The following is a 21930-nucleotide window of genomic DNA, read 5'->3' as shown; positions in this document are numbered from 1 at the left end:
GGAGGTCTTCATCCCTGGAGGTTTGTAAGAAAACACTGGACAGCCACCTGTCTGAAATGATGTAGGGTCTCCTGCTTGAGCAAGAGGCTGGACTGGGAAACCTCGAAGATCCCTTCCAGATTTTAGCTCTATTCTGATTAATTGATCTTCTAGTCGACATCCCTGGCCAAGGCAGGAAATTGCCTTGCAAACCGATTGCAAACCGAACAAATGGCCGTCCAATCTTTTGTTGAAGACTGAAGCACCCACAACCTCAGGAGGCAAGCCATTACACTGATTAATTGGTTTCACTGTCAGGAAATTTCTCCTTAGTTCCAGTTTGGATCTCTCTCTTACTAGCTTCCACCTGTAGAAAGTTATCACACAGTCCTCTCCCAGAAAAATGAAATATCCTAGGAAATATTGAAAAGGCAGAATATTTCTCTGGATGTGAAAAGAAAGAAACGTGTTTTAAAAGACAGAATAGCTTCCTGCAGCTTCCTGCCCATCCCCCTTTGTCAATGAGCCATTAAAGCCTGAGCTAGTCCACTTTACATAATAAAGAGTTTTCCCCTTCAGCTCCAGAGTGAGGGGATTAAGGCATGATAATATTGGCCCTTTAACCAACTCGCCACATGGCAACTGAGAATTCAACCAAACCTGGATTCAAAACGCAGCCTAGTGAGTTGCCCCTGCATGGGCCCATGGGAGTCCGACAACCAATCAGAATACAAGCTCAAGATCAAAGGTCAGAGAGGGCATAAAACCAGGGGACTCAGCTTCTGTCCCTTCCCTTCCCTACCAACATTGAAGCATGTGATCACCTTTTCTGTTCAGCACTCAACTCAAGCCATGTGGTCCTATCCACCATTAAAACCATCTTTCCAAGCAGCCTCCATGTCTCCAGTGTCTTTTTCCCCACTTGGAGCCCAGCCCAGAAGGACATTTCTTCCAACACACCGATTGCTTCTTGTTCTGCTCCGGAGTACTTTGGAGAATAAGTTGAACCCCTCTTCTCTGTGGCAGCTCCTCAAATACTTGAAGACAGCTCTCATGTCACTTCTACTATGTCACTTTCATTAAACTAGATATACCTGAATCATTCCTCGTTCAGCTCAGCCTCCAGACCCTGTAGCATCTTTGTTGCTCTTCTCTGCACTTTCTACAGTTCTGGGATTGGTGCTGAGTTTTTTACTACACATAAAAAAGCGAAAAATTAGAGGAGCAGCGATGGAACGGCTGATTTATGTAGAAAGAAATGTGGCTGCAAAGCAAGATCAACATTTTTGTAAGCAAGCAAATAGGCCCTATTTAATAGGGCTTCATAGGCCCAAATCACCCAAAATCCGAAAGTTCGATCTTTACAGTCTACATCGCAAAGTTCTCTATAAACGTTATATATTGTTTTAAAAAGTGATGTACTTAAGTTTTTAAACATTTAGGCAGAGAACCCGAAAAGCCGTTGAAATCGACTTACAAAATAGCCAAGCTCATTTAAAGTTCCCTCAACCTGCAAAAAATAATTATGTTTTTCAGCGTTAAAATAAGACTTGAATGAAATACATATTTGTATTTGAATACATATTGAAATACACATTTGCACTTGAATACATATTGAATGAAAACGGGTGTTTTTGCTGCAATCTGTTGAATAGACATGCTGAAGTCTTAGATTTGCCTGTTACGTTTAATGAGAGATCATTGAAAGAAAGGGCTAACTTAATTCTGAAAATGAACCCGGAAATTGCCCATCTCGACGAGTCTATAGATGAATTATAACATATCTCTAAGCTCCCGGAGAGTTTCCGCGCAGCGCACGCGGGTTAAGTTGTCTTCCCTGCGCGGTGCCTTGTGGGAAAGAGGCAGAGCTCGGTGGAGGTTGTTTATCACCTTAGTCGGAGTCGTTTATAACTGAAGCGACAATGCCGGAGCGAGACAGTGAGTGTCACCTTAAACCTGAGTGGGGCTGGGGTGATGGTGAGAGAGAGTCGCCGAATTGCCCTCGGACTTTTTGTTGCTGGCCTCCCTTTTCAAATAAAGGACCAGTGAATATATTTTGAGGGACCGAGGCCGCTGCCCTCCCTTCCCTGTTTTATTCGTGTGTGTCCGGTGGGCTGAATCATCCATACAAAGGGAGCTGGGAGGGGGGTCTTGTCCCCATGTGATGGGTACAGTAAAGCCATCCCTAATGAACGAGGGACCCTCTCTCTGAAGAGAATGGACGGCCTAGAGCAGGGGGCTTTTCCATTCTAATTGCTGCTGGGGGTGGGGAGCCTTTATAGAGTCAGATGGGCAAAAGACCATTGTGTGAAACCCAGCAGGAAGATACAGCGATAACAAACTATTTTTTTCTTATGTTAATTTTTACAAATTTAAATCTTCACAAATATAAAGTCCTCTTCTCAATTGGATTTTTTGTCCCAACACCTTGGTTTTTTATTATTATCTGTAGGAACATTTGTGTTTTAAAATTTCTACCAGAAATTGATGATGGGTTGTTATTTGTGGTTTGTTTGCTAAATTTTTGCAAAACATGCTACACTTTTTCTGTCTTTGCTCTGTATGGTACTATATTGGATATGAAAAAGGCTAATTTCCAGTGGGGAAACCTGAGGAAAAAAGGAAGGGAAAAGCAAGAGTTATTTACCAAGAAGTACTAACCTGTTCAAGTACAATTTCAGAATTGAATATGATCACTATCATCAGTTTCTAATTCTTTTTGTTTTACATTTTATGGACTGGTGAAAAACCAAAGTTTTGTGTCTACTGGGATTTCCCCCCACCCCCATCCTTTTATATTTTACTTTACTTCCTGATTTTTCTAAACATGGCCAGATTCTTAAGCACTTATGTATTATAATGGTTCTGTGGAATTTACACACATGACTCTCCTTTCTTCTGTCTTCAAGCAATCCTGAAGTGATTCCAAATAACTATAGATATTGCAAACAATCATATTACTTTGTGTTATTCCCTTGATTTTACTTGCGTAGAAAATAATGGTATATCTTTGGTTGCAATTTCTTATGGGAAAAAATGAAAAAAATCTGGTAGAAATTTTAAGACACAAATGTTAATATTCCTACAGATAATAATTATTGCAGTATGTACAAAATAAAAAGACCAAGGTGTTGTGATGAAAAATGCAATTAAGAAGAGGACTTTATATTTGTGAAGGTTTAAATTTGGAAAAATTAGATAAGGAAAAAATAGTTTGTTATTGCTGTATTTTCCTACTGGGTTTTACACAATGATCTGTAGACTGCAAGAAAGCTAATACTGTTCCGGGCAAGTACTTTCTTGAATTTCTTAATTTTTCCACACTGTTACATTTTGGAACTGGCTGAAAATCAGTGGCATATAAGGTATTTCTTGGTATTATTTTTCTGCAGATATTTTCTGTATGAAAAATGTCACAATAGGTTATTTGACTAAAATACTTATCTTTCAGATATGTTATGTTGACATAATTCTCTTTCTAGGTGAGCCATTCTCTAACCCTTTGGCCCCAGATGGCCATGAAGTGGATGATTCTCATTCTTTTAATCAGTGAGTAGAGCTTTCAATTGTTTTTAAAGACACAGCTTTCAGTATTACAGACCAATTTTTTTTTATATACATTGCTAAGGGAACCGAGCACATTTTCCTCCAACAATAGGGTTTCTGTATCCTATACATAGAACTTTGAAGATTGCCAATTGTTCTCACACTTCTGTGGAATGCAAAATCTTAGCAGTACCACTTCATTAACCCCTGCTTCTATCTCCAATTTATACTTGAGGAAAAGCAAGCAATGGTGCAGTGGGAGGTAAGGGAAAGGATCTTTGTCAGTGGTGATTGGAATACATTGGCCAGCAGAAACCTGGGTATATTAGCTAATGAGATTAAGAAGGGCCAAAATAGCATTTAATGTTGTAAGTTGCCTAGAATTGCCTAGCAGCAAGATGAAACAAATTTAATAAATAAATAAAAGATAGATAGATAGATAGATAGATAGATAGATAGATAGATAGATAGATAGATAGATAGATGATAGATAGATAGATGATAGATATTGAATTTATATTGCTGCCTATTCGCCCATGGCGACTGAAGGCGACTTACAGAATATAAAACCATATTTAAAACAATAACAAAAAGAATTAGTATAGTACAATATAACAAAATCACCTGCTACCCTCCCGCCCCAGTGATAGCAGATCACATGAGCCATTTAATGGGCTCCATCCCACTCTGGGTTCCCCAGGCCCACTGGCAGAACCAGGTCTTCAGCATCTTCCAGAAGAGTATTAGAGTGGGGGCCATTCTAATCTATGGGAAAATGTTGTGCCAGAGAGAGGGAACCACTACGGAGAAGGCCCTTCTTCTGGGTCCCACTAGTGTATCTCCCTGAGGGATGGGACCCGCAACATTCCCTCCCTCCCCGCTCTGATGGGTTGGGTATAGATGTGACTGGCAAGAGATGGTCCCTCAGATAACCTGGTGCCAAACCATGAAGGGTTTTAAAGGTGACAACCAGGACCTTGAATTGCACCCAGAAGCAAATTGGCAACCAATACAGCTCCCACAGGAGAGGTGATACATGTGCACAATGGGGTCTGCACGCAATCATGCGGGCTGCTGCATTTTGCACCAACTGGAGCTTCTGTATGCTCTTCAAGGGCAGCCCCCTGTAGAGCCTGTTGCAATAGTCAACACAGGAAGTAACTCGGGCATGAGTCAGAGGTGGGTTGCTCCCGCTTCGGCCTGGATCGGGCAAACCGGTAGTAGCAGCGATGGGAGGCTCCGCCTACCCGCCCGGATGCTTCTTTGCATGCGCAGAAGCAGCATGAGCGCGCCGGAATTGGTAGTAAAAAAAAATTGGCAACCCACACTGGCATGAGTGACTGTGATTAGGGACTGTTGATCCAGGAAAGGGGGTAACTAGCACACACCTTGCAGTTGTGCAAAGGCCCTCTTGGCCACAACCGTCATGAGTCCAGGAAAACCCCTAGATTACGCACAGAGTCTGTTTGGGGTAGTGCCACCCCATCCAAGACCAAAGGTGGCAATTCTCCCTGAGCTAACGAACCCCAAACCTAGAATCATTTGGTCTTGCAAAGGTTTAGTTTCAACCTGTTGCTCTCCATCCAGTCCCTAACAGCTTCTATGTACTGTGAGAGGGAGGATACGGCATCACTTAACTCACCATGGGCCGAGACATACAGCAGAGTATCATCAAGATATTGAGGATACTTCAGTCCATGGTGATGGATGATCTCATCCAATGGCTTCATATAAATGTTGAAGAGGAGTGGAGAGAGTACTGAGCCCTGCGGAATCCCATAAAGCAGTGGGCGAGGTCTGGATCTCCCCCCTCCTATCAACACTGACTGAGAGCGGTCACAGAGGAAGGAAGTGAACCAGGATAGTACAAGGCCTCCCATTCCCCTGAAGCCGCCCCAGGAGAATACCATGGTTGGTGGTATCGAAAGCCGCTGAGAGGTCAAGTAGAGCAAGGATGGATGCACTACCCCCATCCCGCTCCCACCAAAGATCATCCAAAAGTGCATTTCTGTCTCAAATCCAGGTCTGAATTCTGATTGGTAGGGGTCTAGATAATCTGTTTTATCCAGAAATCTCTGGAGCAGCTGCACGACCACCTTCTCAATCACCTTCCTCAAAAAGGGAAGGTTGGAGAATAATGGCATTTTTTCTAGTGTACTTTTGATAATGAAATAAAATACCACCCAACCAAGGAAACAATAAGAGTGCAATAATGTATTATGCTTTGGAACTGTAACATTTTGATTTTTTCTATATATCTCTGGTTTTTCTGACCAATTTTCAGGGTATAATCAGTGGGCAAATAAAAAAACATTACCAAGTAATTTTCTCACTACAAGGGATTGTGGCAAATCTATATGCAGTGTACGGGTGTAGTAAATGAATATTGTATAGGATCATTTAGTTTTTCTTTCTTAATAAATTATATACTATTTGTTGCATATTTTTGCAGTATTTCAAATGCTTTAATTTCTCTAACTTTTTCAGAGTCATTTGGAGTCAGGTGGCATACAAATTTAATGAATAATTATAGTCAGTAGTTACTTATTCTGTTTTTATGCACTTCTTTAAGCAATTGTTTTTGTGATAGGTCTAAATTGACCAATGAAGACTTTCGTAAGCTTCTTATGACTCCACGGGCAACACCAACATCTGCACCACCTTCAAAATCTCGTCATCATGAGTAAGCATGCAATTTTTGTACTTTTTATCAAAAACGTATTTACCAAATACATTTTACCAAATACATTTTACCTGATGCATCTATCTTATACTAGTTCTAACACAATAAATGCTAAAATCAATATTAGGCTACTTGAATAAATAGAATTTGCAAAAAAATAGTAATGTTTTTCAGATAATGTCTCGTACATTTTATTCATGTAGGAATCCTGAAAATTAAGATTTATTACTTTCTATAAACTGCTTACATGATGATGTTATTATTTTGAAAGCATTTTTCCTGAAGGCATTTATGGTTTCCTCTGAGGTGAATAAAGAGGAAAACTTCATTATTGCTAATATTTTAAAATTAAGAGTTTACATTTTATTGCAGTTTAATCATTGAATATTATGAACATTTTTATTCTTGTTCTTTTTAGAATGCCCAAAGAGTACAATGAAGATGAAGATCCAGCTGCACGCAGGAGAAAGAAAAAAAGGTAATAGAGATTGATGCATTTTTGAACGGAAGGAAGAATCATATTGCTGGATAAATGGAGATAATAATTTTGCTTCTCTTAGTATGTAATATAAATATGAATCATACAATATATAAGTTATTTCTCTGTATGACTAATGTAGGTCTAGGTTAACAACGAAACAAAGGACAGGGACAATCAGCATTACTGGTTTTAAAAAAGTATTCTTAGAATACTGTGTTTTGTTTCCTTAATTTATTTTGGCCTTTTTTTCTTTTTTAAAATGTCAGCTATTATGCAAAACTACGCCAGCAAGAGATTGAGCGAGAGAGGGAATTGGCTGAGAAATACAGAGACCGTGCCAAGGAAAGACGTGATGGTGTGAACAAAGATTATGAAGAAACAGAACTAATCAGTACAACTGCCAATTACAGGGCAGTAGGACCCACTGCAGAAGCGTGAGTACAGTCACAGTTACTGCCATTCTGGCTGGGAGTAGAATGTAGTGCTTACCTTAAACCATTTATTTTTGTTGTACTAGGGATAAATCAGCGGCAGAAAAGAGGCGGCAATTGATTCAAGAGTCCAAATTCTTGGGTGGTGACATGGAACACACTCACTTGGTGAAGGGTCTTGATTTTGCTTTGTTGCAAAAGGTGAGCCAGAAAATGCAACAGTGCATAACAATTCACATCTTAAGCAAGTTTTTGCCCTTATTTGTGCTGCTGCTCTGCCTAAAAATGTTCCATATTTCTAAGGGGTTGGAGTTTTTTTGTAATTTTTCCTATCTTGGATTGTAATGCTTCTTTTTCCCAATTGTATAATTGCAGAAATTGGTTGAAATCAAGAAGCATCTGAGAATTTGTTCAGGGCTTTCAAGCCACTATTTTTCAGTGGTTACTACTAAAGTATATTATGTCAATTACATATTTTGCATAGAATATATACATTTCATGTGTGAAATATCTGCATTAAACATCTAAATAGCCTTTTTTCCATTTGCCACTACCTACTTCTCCCCCTCTCCTTAACCTTCCCTGCCTCAGCAATCCTGAGAGCATGGAATAATGCTTTTTCTTGGTTGTTAATAACAGTAAGTAAATAGTACTTTTGTACAAGGCTATTATGCAGGGAGATGTTTTAAACTTCCTAGTAAGTTAAGAAGTTTTTTTTCCTGCTGCTCGTAACAGCGGAAAAACAATGGTGGCTGAGCAGCCTGATGGTAGTGGAAAATGGTGGATTCAGATCTATAAACAGTGCTGAAGACCTGTTGGGAGCCAGCAGTTTGTTCCTATTTAATCTATTGGGAATCTATGTTCATAACATCATACCATTTTAAAGAAAATATATTTCTATTCAGGTACGGGCAGAGATTGCCAGCAAAGAAAAAGAGGAAGAAGAATTAATGGAAAAGCCTCAAAAAGAAACTAAGTAAGTAGGGATAAGAGAGTTCTGACCTATGAGATTTTAGGCTGAAAAAATCGTAGCCCAGCTACTCATGTGTATTTCATTGCTTCCTTTCTAGGAAGGATGAAGATCCAGAAAATAAAATTGAATTCAAGACTCGCTTGGGTAAGGTTATTCAAACATTTTATTTATTAGACTTAAATTCTATTTTTTTCTCCAGATGCTTGTGGTAACATATATAATGCCTTCCTTCCATTTTTTCCTTGTCCAACAGCAACCCTGTGTTGTAGGTCTGGTTGAGAGGGTGACTCATCCAGTCACCCAATGAACTTCTGTGTTTGAGAATGAACTTGGATCACCTTGATCTTAGTCCCAACAGTTATATATGTATATTTTATCTAGAATAAGATGTTATGAACATTTCACTGTGAGCAACTTATTCTGTTTCTCTGAGTTCTTAAATAACCTGAGGGTGAAAGTATGTATCTTTTTCTAGGCTGGGTCTATGTGCTTTCAAGAATGGCTTATTGGAGCAATGGCTGCAGTGTCTTGGTTCTAGTTTTGACAATATCATAAAAACATATTGTGGCTTGTTTAGCTTAATATATTGAGTGAATAGTGGCATATTCATGAATCCTCTTTTTTGCTAGGCCGTAACATCTATCGGATGCTATTCAGGAACAAGGCATATGAGCGGAATGAGCTCTTCCTGCCAGGGCGAATGGCTTATGTGGTGGATCTTGATGATGAGTATGCTGACACAGATATTCCCACAACTTTGATTAGAAGTAAGGCTGATTGTCCAACCATGGAGGTAATTGACCTAATTGCTGTGGTAATGCTTTATGAGCATTATATATGAGCTATCAGAGTAGTGATTCCTGTGATTTATCCTTCTAGGCCCAGACCACATTGACTACAAATGACATTGTAATTAGTAAACTGACGCAGATTCTTTCCTATCTGAGGCAAGGCACTCGAAATAAAAAGCTCAAGAAAAAGGATAAAGGTAAGGATAGGTTTTGAGAATTCAGACTTGCATATCTTGTTTTACATGATGAACATTAAAAAATAACATTCTATTAACATTTGATTAATGTCAGAATGGTAACAGAGTACAAAATTTAGATTCTACATTGCCCTATAGGTTGATGTTTCACATTAGGGTGGAAAATGTGTTTAAGATGGGGATTATTTCTTTTTCAATCTGAGGAATAGACACTTGTATGAACAAAGAGTGAAAAGATTAACATAGGTTGGGTATCATATCATATAAAATTACACCATTAATGAAATGCTACAAGACATTTGCAAAAACATATTTTTATTGCCTAAAATAAATAATGTACCATAGGTATGGAAATAAGTGTAATCTGATTGCTCTCCATTTGTAGGGAAACTGGATGAGAAGAAACCCCCAGAGGCAGACATGAGGTAAGTATATGGATACATCAAGTGCTTATCCTTTGAGGTTGGATCTTTCTCATTGTATTTGGAACTATTTTCAGGAAGCTGCTGCATTCTTGCATGGTCCTCAGTTTGGAAGGAACAGACAAGTGAACTTATTTGGCTTCCCCTTCAGGTTACAGGGGCTGAATTGTTTAAAACAAAAGATATCATCACCTTGGGAGCAAAAATGTTTAATAGAAAAGAATAATTTATGCTCAGTGATTCTCTTGGCAAGATTTTTATGCCATTTTCTGAGACTTATTTGTATTTGATTTATCTTTCGTTCTTTTAATATGTGCTTTTCTGATGAAAAGTATTTTTGAAGATATTGGTGATTACGTACCGTCGGCAGCAAAAGTGCCACGAGAAAAGGAACGAGAGAGATACAGGGAACGGGACCGAGAACGGGAGAGAGAGAGAGACAGGGAACATGAGCGAGATCGTGAACGGGAGAGAGAAAGGGAACGTGAAGAGGAGAAGAAGAGGCACAGCTACTTTGAGAAACCTAAAGCTGATGATGAGGTAAGCACACATCAATATCTATCTGTCAATCATCTATGGCATAAAATTGAGACTTTGTCAAGCCCAAAAATTTTTAATTTTAATTTTACTTGCTTACATCTAATGGATAGGATCTTGCGCCAAAATTTCTCCTGCATTTCTGCCACCAGTGCCTTGTCCTATCTTCGCAGTTCCCCCCCTCCTCCCAGCATGCCCTAGCTTTCTCCTGCATTTCTGCCGCCCATGCTTTCTCCAATCTCCACAGTTCCCTGCCCCCCAGCATGCCCTACCTTTCTCCTCCATTTCTGCCATGGAGAGGCACTTGTGAAGGGGGGAACCTGCGGAGATCAGGGAAGGCATGGGTGGAAGAAATGCAGGAGAAAGCGTGCTGGGAGGAGAAACTGCGGAAATTGGGGAAGGCATGGGCAGCAGATATGCAGGAGAAAACTAGGGCATGCTGGGGGTGGGGGATTGGAGATCGGGGAAGGCACGGGTGGCAGAAATTGAGAAAGCTAGGGCGTGCGGGGCAGGGGGAACTGTGGAGATCGGGGAAGGCATGGGTGGCAGAAATACAGGTGAAAGCTAGGACGCGCTGCCCGGGGGGGGGGGGGGAACCGTGGAGATTGGGAAAAGCATGGGCAGAAGAAATGGAGGAGAAAGGTAGGGCGTGCTGGGGAGAGAACCTATGGAGATCGGGGAAGCCTCTGCCACTGCGCATGCACAGCAGAGACCCGAACACCAGCTGGGCAGCGGGAGATGCATGTCCATGCGCAGTGGAGCTGAGCTGGGGTGACAGCTGGCGTGCCTACAGAGAGGACTCTGATAGGTTTGCCATTACAGTTCTAGGGTGTGGTTACCCTGAGCATCTCCCCCCCCTTCCACAGTGTAAAACAATTTTTTTGTTTTATAAAACAATTTTGAAATATTTTGTAACCTTAATGAGGTTACAATAATTCAATGTAAACAGTGAATTAAATATTATTTGTACAAAATTGTCAGTAAAATTGTAGAAATAATGGTCTTGTAGTTTTTTTACTCTATTTTCAAGTAGTTCTCAGATGCTAGTTGCAGAGGTACGTGAAATTTTGGCTTCTTATGTGGGCACAAATTCTGCACTATATGCATCTTTTGAATTAATGGAACATAGCTTATCTTATGTTAAGTAACTAGCCTTCATCTTGATTGCTATTTTGAGAGTAATGTGTTCATTTTCTTTTCTCCATTTAGCCTAATGATATAGACAAAGGTAAGTTCTTGCATTAACCTTGATTTAAAAAACTGGCTACAAGCAGAAAAATACGATTGCTAAACAAAATATCTCTGCAATTGCAGATAGCAGTAATAGCAATAGCAGTAGACTTATATACCGCTTCATAGGGCTTTCAGCCCTCTCTAAGCGGTTTACAGAGAGTCAGCATATTGCCCCCAACAATCCGGGTCCTCATTTTACCCACCTCGGAAGGATGGAAGGCTGAGTCAACCCTGAGCCGGTGAGATTTGAACCGCTGAACTGCTGATCTAGCAGTAGCCTGCAGTGCTGCATTTAACCACTGCGCCACCTCGGCTCTTCAAGAAGAAGAAACAAGTTTTATTGATATCATTCAATATCACTAGATATTTATCTCAACTGAATATTTAGAAAATCTAATACATTATTACTGGAATTCTTTTTTTTTAGCTTGATGGTTAGCCATGCTAGAAAGTTTTTTAAAAACATATATTTGGTTTGCTTGTATGATTATTTCCATATTTGTGGTGAATTTAAAGGCTAATTTAATGGCACCTACCCAGTCAAGGGCGTCTCCTATGTCTCTTTATCTTCTCTTAGATTTCAATAAGATTCAGCTGGAAAAGTATTATTTCTATCAGATTGGTCAGTAATTTGTTTCTTCTTTCTCCTTTTTTTCAGGACCTGGCTCAGCCAAAGAGTTGATAAAATCAATCAATGAAAAGTTTGCTGGTGCTACTGGCTGGGAAGGGGCAGAACCATATCCTTTACATCTGTACAGTGAATGAGGAATTCTAGGTTTAGCAATTGCTGTAGGGTTTTTGGTAAAAAAGGTGTCTTTTATACAAAGTCCAACCTTTATTTAAAAAATACTTTGTTTTTGTATCTTGGGAAAGCTCAGAAGAATGCCATACATGTAGCCCAAGACTTAAGTTGACATTTGAAACCAAAATCTTGGTGATTCATTGAAATAGCTGTTAAGAGAGACCTTACATGACTGCTTTGCTCAATGACTACAATCCTGGCACTTCGGGTTGCAGTCATTATGCAGTTTTTCAAGTTGTTAAATGGAGGAGTCCCAGGTAAGGAATGCAAGGGTGCTGTAGGAGTGGGGGAAGCCCTAGGACAGTAATGGCTAATCTTTTTCGGATCTCGTGCCAAAAGCGAGGGGAGAGCAGGGAGATCGTGTGCAGGCGTGCCCACACCCATAATGCTGTGGGGCGGCCCCCCGCATGCATGTGCATGTGTCCTCTGCCCTCCCCCCTGCATGCATGCACATGCAACCCCCGCCCTCCCTGATGACTTATAGTTTGCCCCCTAGGGCCGTTTTTCGCCTTCAGGAGGCTTTCCTGAAGGCTCTGGAGTGCGAAAAACGGTCCAATGCGCAAACTGGAAGTCCGTTCCCAAACTTCCTGTTTGCACGTTGGCTGGAAACGGCTGAAAAAGAAGGCTGAAGTCAGAGCTGACAGGACAACCCCTCGCGTGCCCTAACAAATGGCTTCGGGTGCCACCTGTGGCACGTGTGCCATAGGTTTGCTATCACGGCCCTAGGAGCCCAGTGTAGGCCATATGTGTGTTTGGCTAGGTGCTGCAGTGCAGTACAAAACCACAACAATTTCAGGAAGCCTCAACCAGCCCAGGCCAACCTTATAATGCGGCATTTAGTGACTTTGCCAGGGTTGGTCCTAGAGATCTGGGGTCTTCAGCAATCTTGGCCAGCTGCTGCCACCCCCGAATTTCAACTTCAGCCCTCATGCTGCCACTGCCGTTGAGAAGTACTGTCTCAAGCTCCACATTGTGGCCAGCTACTCTGCATGCCACTCAGCTTCAATTGTTTTTCCCTTGCTGCTGATTGCCAGAAAGCCAGCATAGAAAAGGGTAGGAGCCATTCTCCTAATATTTCAGATGTTTCCCTGATTTTTTTTCATTTCCCACAGATGGGGCCGATTAGTGCTGGTGTGGCTGGCTGCAATAAGGGGCTTGAGATAGCAATTCTCTATGCTAGAGGCAGCATTGGGATTGAAATTGAGGCCTAAGAGTAGGGACAGCTGGCTAAAACTGCTGAAGGCCCTGGCCTCTATGTAGGATTGTACCACGGGGATTGGGCAGATAGGAGGAGGGGAGTTGCAGTGCCCATGCGGCTGTAAGTGCAGGTGGGTGGCCAAGCATCCAAATTTTGATCACATGACTGCAGATGTGCTGCAGCGGCCATAACTTTGGGCATAGTTACAAGTCAATTTGGCACTGTCATAATTTTGAATGATCCTTATATGAATGGTTGTAAGTCAAGGACTGAGATTATATGTTTTATGGAAATGTATATAAATAATCCTTGCTTAATGACCAGTTGCTTAGTGACCTTTTAAACTTATGACAGACACCCACCAAAAAACCACATACAACCCAGTTCCAAAGTTCTGACAGTTGCATATCCTCTGTAATCACATGATTGCATTTTAGGCATTTGGCAAGCAGTACAGTTTTATAGCTGGGCACAGTGTTCTATATTCATGTGACCACACTTTATGATGTTTTATGCTGATTTCTGGCCTTTTTATCCATAGAAAACACCCATAGGTACACAGTGATTTGCTTAAAAACCACAAAATTCACTTAATAACTGCTGCAAAAAAAGTTATAAAATTGGGCCAGACGTATGACTTAAGATAGAAATTCCAGACTCCTTTACTATTGTATGTTGAATGGCTATCTATTGTTTCCAGTGGAGTGACTGGAAGAGATACTTAGCTGAAATTGATGTGCTTGTTAGTAAAGCTTGTGAGAAAGAAAATATTGACTCTGAACAGCTTAAGACCTTTTTAATATTCTGCTTGTTCTCCCCATATGGATTCATGGTGCTTGCTTATTAGATAAAGACAATCTTGTCTTTTTCAATACTTTTGTTCCTTATCCTTTAATACATTAAAAAAAACTGAAGATAAAAAGCAACTGGGTGATTTCTTTGGAATGCTAAACAGCTATGCTGAATGCTACCCTGCAACGTAAGGATATTATGTATTCAACATTCTAAGGACTACTTATATAGGAACAGAAGTAACATCAGCAAGTTTTTGAAATTTTGGAATAGTGGAAGATAAATTTCAAATTAAAAAAACCATTCAGACCAGGAATGTGAAATCTTTTTGGTTCAAGGGCCATGCACATTTTCTTGGCAAATAATTTTGACAAAATAAAAAGCATTTATTTATTTAAAATGTCAGGGCCAGAGGTTGATAGGGCTAATTCATTATTATATGTACATGCTTGGAAACTCTTTGGCCTTATACTGAAGCATTAGTAAAATCTAGATAATGAAGTTAAATAGTATGTAGATATTAAAAACAGTCCTGCAACTAAAGTTTTCTATCAGCTATCATCACACACACACATGCACACCATTTGCTACTCAACTGAGTTATAAATGGGTAAAGTAGTGGGCTAGGAGGATATACCTGTTTTGAAATAGTCTAGTTCTATAGATGTTGACTGAAGTCCAATTTTTCAGTATTAGATTTTACCATGTATATAGAATCTATAAACTAAGCAGAGAATTCCAGATTTGTTATTGCTATATCTCAAAATATAACTTTGAATGGGATTGTAAATATAGTTACTGCCAATTTTGTGTTTTTCCTAGAATGGATGCCATGGCTGTGGATAGTGATGAAGAAGTAGATTATAGTAAAATGGATCAGGTATACCATCAATAATTTTAAAATAAGTATTATTCTATGGTGTAATATTTCCATAGTGAGTCATTTGGAATCTGTATCCTATTAAAGCTCTACATGTTTGCGTGTAACCTTTAACTGGGCAAAATGGTGCAAAATGACAATTTTTGAATCAAGGTACCTCAAATGGACTAACTTAAAGATTGCTGTCAAAATTCAGAATCTATTACTCATACAATTGAAATTTGGCAAATTTTATAAAACATTTTAAAACATAATACAAAATGTTATAAACCACGTCCTGTGGTCACTTCAATATGGGCTATTTTCAAGGCAGATACATATCTGAATATCTCCCTGAATATTTAAGATTATTTTGTAGCGAAGGCAGAACATTAGAAGCTCTGCCGTTGCTGAAAGCATTGAGGAATCTCATAAGGAAATAGATTTGAAAAGCGGACCCAATGGATCAGAGTTTGTCTAGTATATATTTATATTGAAATTTTTCATGGGAACCTGGCAACTTTAACTTTTTAGCTTCATTTACAGTTGAATAAGGTGCCACAATGGATTTTACCATGTGAGATAAAATATTTTAATGCTTTTATCTGTATACGTGTGTGTGCATACTGACTGCAAAAAGTCCATAGTGTAGATACTTTATTCTTGGAAGCTAATGTTTTTCTGCAGCAAAATTAGTGATTTGAGTATTGTAAAATATGGATTATTTTAGAAAAGTTTAGTAAGGTTTCCTTTACTTTCAGCCTAAAGTTCTTTTTGTCTTTTTCTCCTTTCCCAAGGGAAACAAAAAAGGACCTCTGGGTCGCTGGGACTTCGACACACAAGAAGAATATAGCGAGTACATGAATAACAAAGAGGCTTTACCCAAGTGAGTTTGCAAGTTGTTTTTAAGAGTAGGAAGATAGATGGTATTATAGGATATGTTATTTATAAATAATAAGATTCCAGAAAACTCTTAAGACCCGTCTCTGTCCCCAGGCCGAGGGTTAATGTGGTGTGATATATTAGTTGTATAGTGTATTATTTGTATTACACTGCTTGTTGTTCTAGTTGTTACAGTCTGGACTTCCTGTTATGTTAACTATTTTACTCTTTTTATGGATTTTATAATCCACCTAGAGTTTTCTGGAATGGGTAGCCATATTAAGTTAATTAAATTAAAATTATTAAAGTTAAATTTGTACTACATTTTGTAGAATGCCTCATAAGATGCCTCATGTAATAGAGCTGAGAAGGTAGATCTTGTGGTAATTTTTTTTGCTGTATCACAAATTCCCCATCTATACTTGACTTGTTCCTTTTATTTTAGAGCAGCATTCCAGTATGGAATCAAGATGTCTGAAGGCCGTAAGACACGGCGTTTCAAAGAGACCAATGACAAAGCTGAACTAGATCGGCAATGGAAAAAGATTAGTGCAGTAAGATCTGAAGCTATATTTATTTAATAACATTTGTTTTGTCCACCATAGTTTGTACTTTTCTTTAAGGTTTTACACACACACTTACAGGTTTTAAGATTTGAAAAGGATTATGTTCTGCTATTTCATTCAGTTTCATGCATAGAAATAGGCTATATTTTGAGCTCCTTGCAATTCTGTGTCAGGGCTTTCCATCAGAATGTGATACCTAATAGCTTTTTTATAATCAAAATTCTGATGTCTAAAAGTTCTATTTATATTGTGGGAGCAAACTAAACTTTTTCATATGTGCAATAGAATCAGTATCCTTTCTACCAGAAAGCAGCTTGCTCTATTTGACTTTTCTGATATCCACATGATCTTTTGCTTGAAAGTTAGGCATTCCAAAAAATAAATAAATAAATGCTTTAATGTCATATCCACAATACAGTAATTGTATTCTCTTTGCAGATCATTGAAAAAAGAAAGAAGATGGAGGCTGATGGGTTAGTATAATTGCTTTCACTTGAAAAGTTAATGTAATGTGAAAAGTACTCATGGAGCCATCTCTGTCTCATATATGTTATCTTGTATGTATTCAGCTAAGTCCAACTACTCATTTGTGGCAAGAGATGCATGGTTGGTCTGAAGAATATTAATTATTTTATTTTCTGCATTTTTTGTTCTTAGAATGCTTGATTTTTAGTACTGTAAGGTGTGTGTGTGTGTTGTTTCTGCTAAAGTGTCCCATCTTAACAGCATTTCATATAAATGTCTGTAATTTTAGGGTTGAGGTGAAGAGACCAAAATACTGAAGCTGTCAGGTTCCATCAGTTGATTCCTTCAGCTGTATTCTGAAAGTTCAGCTCCAGTGGAGATTTGATTCTGATGGAATAGTCACCGGAACAAGCCCACCTTGCTTCCTGCTTACATGTGAATATGAAGGGCAGATGAATGAAACTGATTGCAATGAAACTTTTGATGCTTTTTTCCTTGTAGACAAGGAATGTTCCCCAGGGCCTTGCACTTTGGATTTGTACTGCAATAAAAAAATTGTTATAATGTTTATGTTACAGATTCTTATTGTGCTCCTTGAATGCATGGCAGTCTGGGGCAGGTACGATTTGGGAGGGTGTTCTTTATACAGAATGCAATATGAATGTTCGTTAGTAGTGTTTGTTATGTAGAAATACAGTCTGATATGAACTTACATAGCATATTCTGCCTATTAGGAAAAATCCTTTGTTTCCATTGTTACTTACTATTTCTGAAAGTTTCCGCCTGTCTTGCACCCCCTCAAACATTGTCATCTTGTGGGACAAAGGAAGTATGCCTTCTCTGGCACTGCCCTCTGGAACAGCATCCTCCTGGACACCAATAGCAGCCTTTCCCTTTGGGTTTCAGAATGCCCTTAAGACCTGGCTCTGTCCAAGCCTGGAGACAGCATTCCTCTAGAGCACGGGTGTCAAACTTGATCATGTCATGTGACATATCATGACTTTTTTGCCTTTGTGGAGCCAGAGAACGTCGCCTGTGTGTGATGCATCCAGCCCGTCGGCTGCCAGTTTGACATCCCTGCTACAGCACAAGATTTTATTAGAATAGTTGTTTTTAATCTGGATTTCCATGTCATATTTCATGTTTTTTAAATCGTTTAAAATAGCAATAATAAATAAGATGCAAATATTTTAATTAAACGAAGAAGTAAAATTGCCACAATTAAGTCTTTAAAGCAAATAATAGAAATAATCTAGTATAAATAGGAGTAAACAATGCAAATATTTGTTTAATGATCATGAATGAAGAGGCAATAATACTTTCCACTGAAGGATTTACAACATTAGCTCTGAAAATATCAGTTGTTTAATCCCCACTAATAATTTTTAAAGATTGGTTTTACAGCTTTCCATTCTTAAGCTTTCTAAGATTGTCTCTACTAATTTTCTTATTTGTTGTTGGATTCCAATAGTTAAAGATGATTTTTTTTGTCAGTGTTGCTATTCTCTGTCTATTTAATAAATCACAGTCATTGAATTGTAAATGTGTGAGAACTACCTTCGTGTGAAACAATTCAGTATTTTGTCTCCCAAATATTGAAGCCTAGTCATTTATAAGAACCACTCTAAAGACTTTTGTAAGAACCTGGCTCTCTAGATTAAGTCATCAAAAGAAAATGCCTATTTTCTTCTTGATCTACACAATGTCCCCAATGTGTGAAGAAAAAAGCTGTTTCGCATGTTTTTTTTTTTTTAAATAAGTAGTGTGTCAGTGTTCCAGATAGCATCCAAAATTAAATTACAGTCCAAGGCAATGTGCTGCTCAAAGTTCCAATTTATTAAGAGAGCCATGCTGGCATATTGGGGGGGAAACCCGAATCCGAAGCTTCTTCCGTTCCCCCCCCCCCATGTTAAAGTTCATGATCTTGTCCCCACACCCACAAGTCCATCACATGGTCCAATCGCCCACTGCCATGCTGGCAGTCCAGGGGTGGGTTGCTCCTAGTTCGCACCGGTACGCCAGAAGGGGTTCATCAAATTTACCGTACCTTTTAGAACTCATTTGTCCAGTGGGACCGTACTGGAACACTCCCTCCCGCCACCCCCTTCACTCGTTCCCCCCGCCTGCCCGATCAACACTTGCTCACTTACCCCACCCATCCACACCATGCCCGCCCAGCCGAGGCTCCAGGCGGCCGGGGAGGTGGGGGGGAGGATGCTGCCTGTCTGCCTGTCCCCTCCAGAAGAAACTGAGTGGGCCCTGGGATGGTAAGCCGCCCACATGCCACTGCAATGTGACCACTCGGGGGGTACAGCACCTCCCCGGACGCGGCTGCACCCGGCAACAGGACGCGAAGGAGAGGCTCTCCAACAGAGTGTTCCAAGGTCAGTGGATTGGCGGGGATATTGCGCGGGGCTGGACTGGGAGCAGCAGCAATGCAGGTGTTAAGGCTATGCCCCCATACCGGTGAAAAAAAGAATATCCTGCCATCCCAGAATTGTGCCACGAGGTAAGGGAAGTAGGACTTGGGCGGGACCTTCCCTCCCCCTACAGAGTGCCTGTGTGGGGAGATAGGAGGAGGCCTGGTTTGAATGCGGGTGGGCAGCAGTGCCTCCATGCGTTCGGGCAGGGGGAGAAAGAAAGAAGGTGTGCGACAAAGCACCCCTGCTGCCTGAACGTGTGAAGGAGGCAAGCAGCAGGATTCTTTGCCCTCGGCTACGTGCACTTTCTCCGCTTGCCTCCTTCACGAGTTCAGGCAGGGGGAGAAAGAAAGGTGTGCGAGAAAGCACCACCGTTGCCTGAACGTTGAAGGAGGCAAGCAGCAGGCTTCTTTGCCCTTGGCTACGGGCACCTTTCGTTCTCCACATGCCTCTTTCATGCGTTCGGGCAGGGGGAGAAAGAAAAAAGGCATGTGCGAAAGAATCCCCACTTGCTGCCTGAATGTGTGAAGGAGGCTTCTTTCATTCTCTGCCTGCCTGAATGAATGAAGAAGACACTCTGGTCACTAAACCGCCTCTTAGCCAATATTCAAACCACCCCGTTTCCTCTCTCTGGCATGGGCTCTCTGGAGGGGGAGGGAAGGTCCCTCCCAAAATCTCTCTTGTCCTGGTGGCACCTCGGTGATAGCAGCTGAGTGAGGGAAGGAGGAATTCTGGGAGTTGAAGTCCACAAGTCTTAAATCTCTCAAGTTTGAACACCCTTGGGGTTTTTTCTAAAGGGTTAGGGGTGCAAGACTCTTGTAACTTGACAGCTTTAAGATTTGCACGCTTCAAATGCCAGAGTTCCTCAGCCAACATGACTGGAGGAGGAATTCTGGGAGTTGAAGTCCACAAGTCTTAAAGCTGTCAAGTTTTTACACCCTGGGGGGGGGGTTTCTAAAGGGTTAGGTGTGCAAAGGTTTTGTAACTTGACAGCTTTAAGACTTGTGAGTTTCTGAGCCAACATTTTGGTTGCTAAGCAAGAGCGTTGTTAAGTGAGTTTCACCACATTTTACAAGATAGCCACTCTCACCCGGTCACGTGACTGCCAAGCCATTCCCACAAAACAGGCCACAACTACAGAATAGGTTCTAAAAATTTTTGAAACCCACCACTGGCAGTCCCACCCATCCAGTTCCGGTCAGGTGCAGAGGTGTCAAGACAAAGGATGCCGTGGCAATCTAGGAAGGAATTTTATTTTAGCTACATAACATTCTATTCCGCACCATTTTCCCTCTCATTTCCCCACTATAGAAACAGCATAGTAGAATAGAAGTGTGGCAGGCCAAAGATCCAAAAGGAACATGGCTGCAGGCCTGACAGGCGGCCTCTCCTTAGAAGAAAAATGTTTCCTGAAAAGAGAATGTAGGGGTTAACATAACAGAATTAACCACCTCTCCCGCTCCCCCCAGGGGGACCCTTTGGCTTATCAGGAAATTTATAATGGAATTGTTTTACTAACTTACGAGCTTTTAGGTTCCAGCTTTTCACCCAAGTAGCTTCGGACAAAGGGTACCCCTTCCAATGCACTAAATATTGTAAGCGACTCCTATACAGCCTGGAGTCTAAGATTCTTTTCACCTCATAATGTGTGTCCTGTTCTATCTACAGGAGGAGGGGGAGGCTGGGTGGATGGTCTTATGCTGGACCCAATTACTGGCTTCAATAAGCTACAATGAAATACTAGGTAAATTTTCCCTAGAATTCTGGGTAGACAGTTGAACTGTAACTGGGTTAATTATCTTCACTATTGGGAATGGACCTAGAAATTTTGGGGCAAATTTCTTGCTAGGCATTCTTAATCTTATGTATTTGGTAGATAAGAAAACGTTGTGCTCCACACGGAAGAGGGATTGGAGCGATCAGTGTTTATCAGCTTGCTTCTTTATGCTTCTGCCGTTTCCATTAGAGCTTTTTTCGTATTTTCTCATCCTTTCCTTAGAGTGTCCATCCATTCAGTCAGAGACATGGAAGAGGGAGGTTCCTTAGGCAGTTCAGGCAGGGAACAAATTCCATGTCCCTGGTAATTTGAAAAGGATTTAATCCAGTACTGCTGTGAACCGCGCTGTTGTATGCTACTTCAGCGAACGGCAGCAAATCTGACCAGTTCTTGTTGATAGTCCACATAACAACGGATGTATTGTTCCACCATCGCATTGACCCTTTCCGCTGCTCCTTTCATGCTCAGATGAAATGCTGAGCTCAGTCCTTGTGTGAACCCAATGGACCTCAGGAACTGTCTCCAGAACTTGGCAGTGAACTTAACTCTGTGGTCTGAAATGATTCTCCTGGACACTCCATGCAGGTGGTAAATGTGTTTAACAAACATTTTAGCTAATTTCTTTGTGGACGGTAATCCTGAACAAGCAATGAAATGGGCCTGCTTGGAAAACAGATCAATAACTGTCCAGATTACACTATTTCCGCTGCTGTCTGGGAGCTTGACAATGAAGTCCATTGCTATCTCATCCCATAATCAGCTAGGAATGGCCACCCATTGTAATAGTCCAGGGGGTTTCCATGGCCCTATTTTCATGGTCGCGCAAATGGAGCTTTTTATGTAATCCGATTTCATATTTGGCCACCAAAATTGGTGCCTGGTGAGGTGGAGCCAAA

At 40.6% G+C, this 21930-nt stretch overlaps 1 protein-coding gene across 1 annotated transcript; it reads left to right on the top strand.

Moving 5' to 3' along the window:
• The first annotated feature begins 1786 nt into the window (after positions 1-1786).
• Positions 1787-17407, top strand: IK (IK cytokine). Its single transcript, XM_032219800.1, has 20 exons — positions 1787-1917; positions 3462-3528; positions 6116-6208; positions 6627-6686; positions 6956-7123; positions 7207-7321; positions 8026-8096; positions 8191-8237; positions 8723-8886; positions 8973-9081; positions 9467-9506; positions 9836-10043; positions 11250-11268; positions 11932-12010; positions 14172-14252; positions 14888-14945; positions 15722-15810; positions 16252-16360; positions 16811-16845; positions 17127-17407. The coding sequence occupies exons 1-20, from the start codon at positions 1902-1904 to the stop codon at positions 17152-17154; spliced, it is 1656 nt and encodes a 551-aa protein (XP_032075691.1). The 5' UTR covers positions 1787-1901; the 3' UTR covers positions 17155-17407.
• Positions 17408-21930: the final 4523 nt, after the last annotated feature.

The sequence above is a fragment of the Thamnophis elegans genome, chromosome 6 (genome assembly GCF_009769535.1).
Source record: "Thamnophis elegans isolate rThaEle1 chromosome 6, rThaEle1.pri, whole genome shotgun sequence".
Lineage (NCBI taxonomy): Eukaryota > Metazoa > Chordata > Lepidosauria > Squamata > Colubridae > Thamnophis > Thamnophis elegans.
Note: the sequence above shows the minus strand (reverse complement) of the source record. Positions and strands in the feature narration are given on the sequence as shown.

Excerpts from the sequence above, each read along its gene's own strand:
- IK (XM_032219800.1), top strand. Across the intron at positions 7,124-7,206 it reads GTAGGACCCACTGCAGAAGC|GGATAAATCAGCGGCAGAAA; the intron begins GTGAGTACAGTC and ends TTGTTGTACTAG. Across the intron at positions 9,507-9,835 it reads CCCCCAGAGGCAGACATGAG|TATTTTTGAAGATATTGGTG; the intron begins GTAAGTATATGG and ends TCTGATGAAAAG.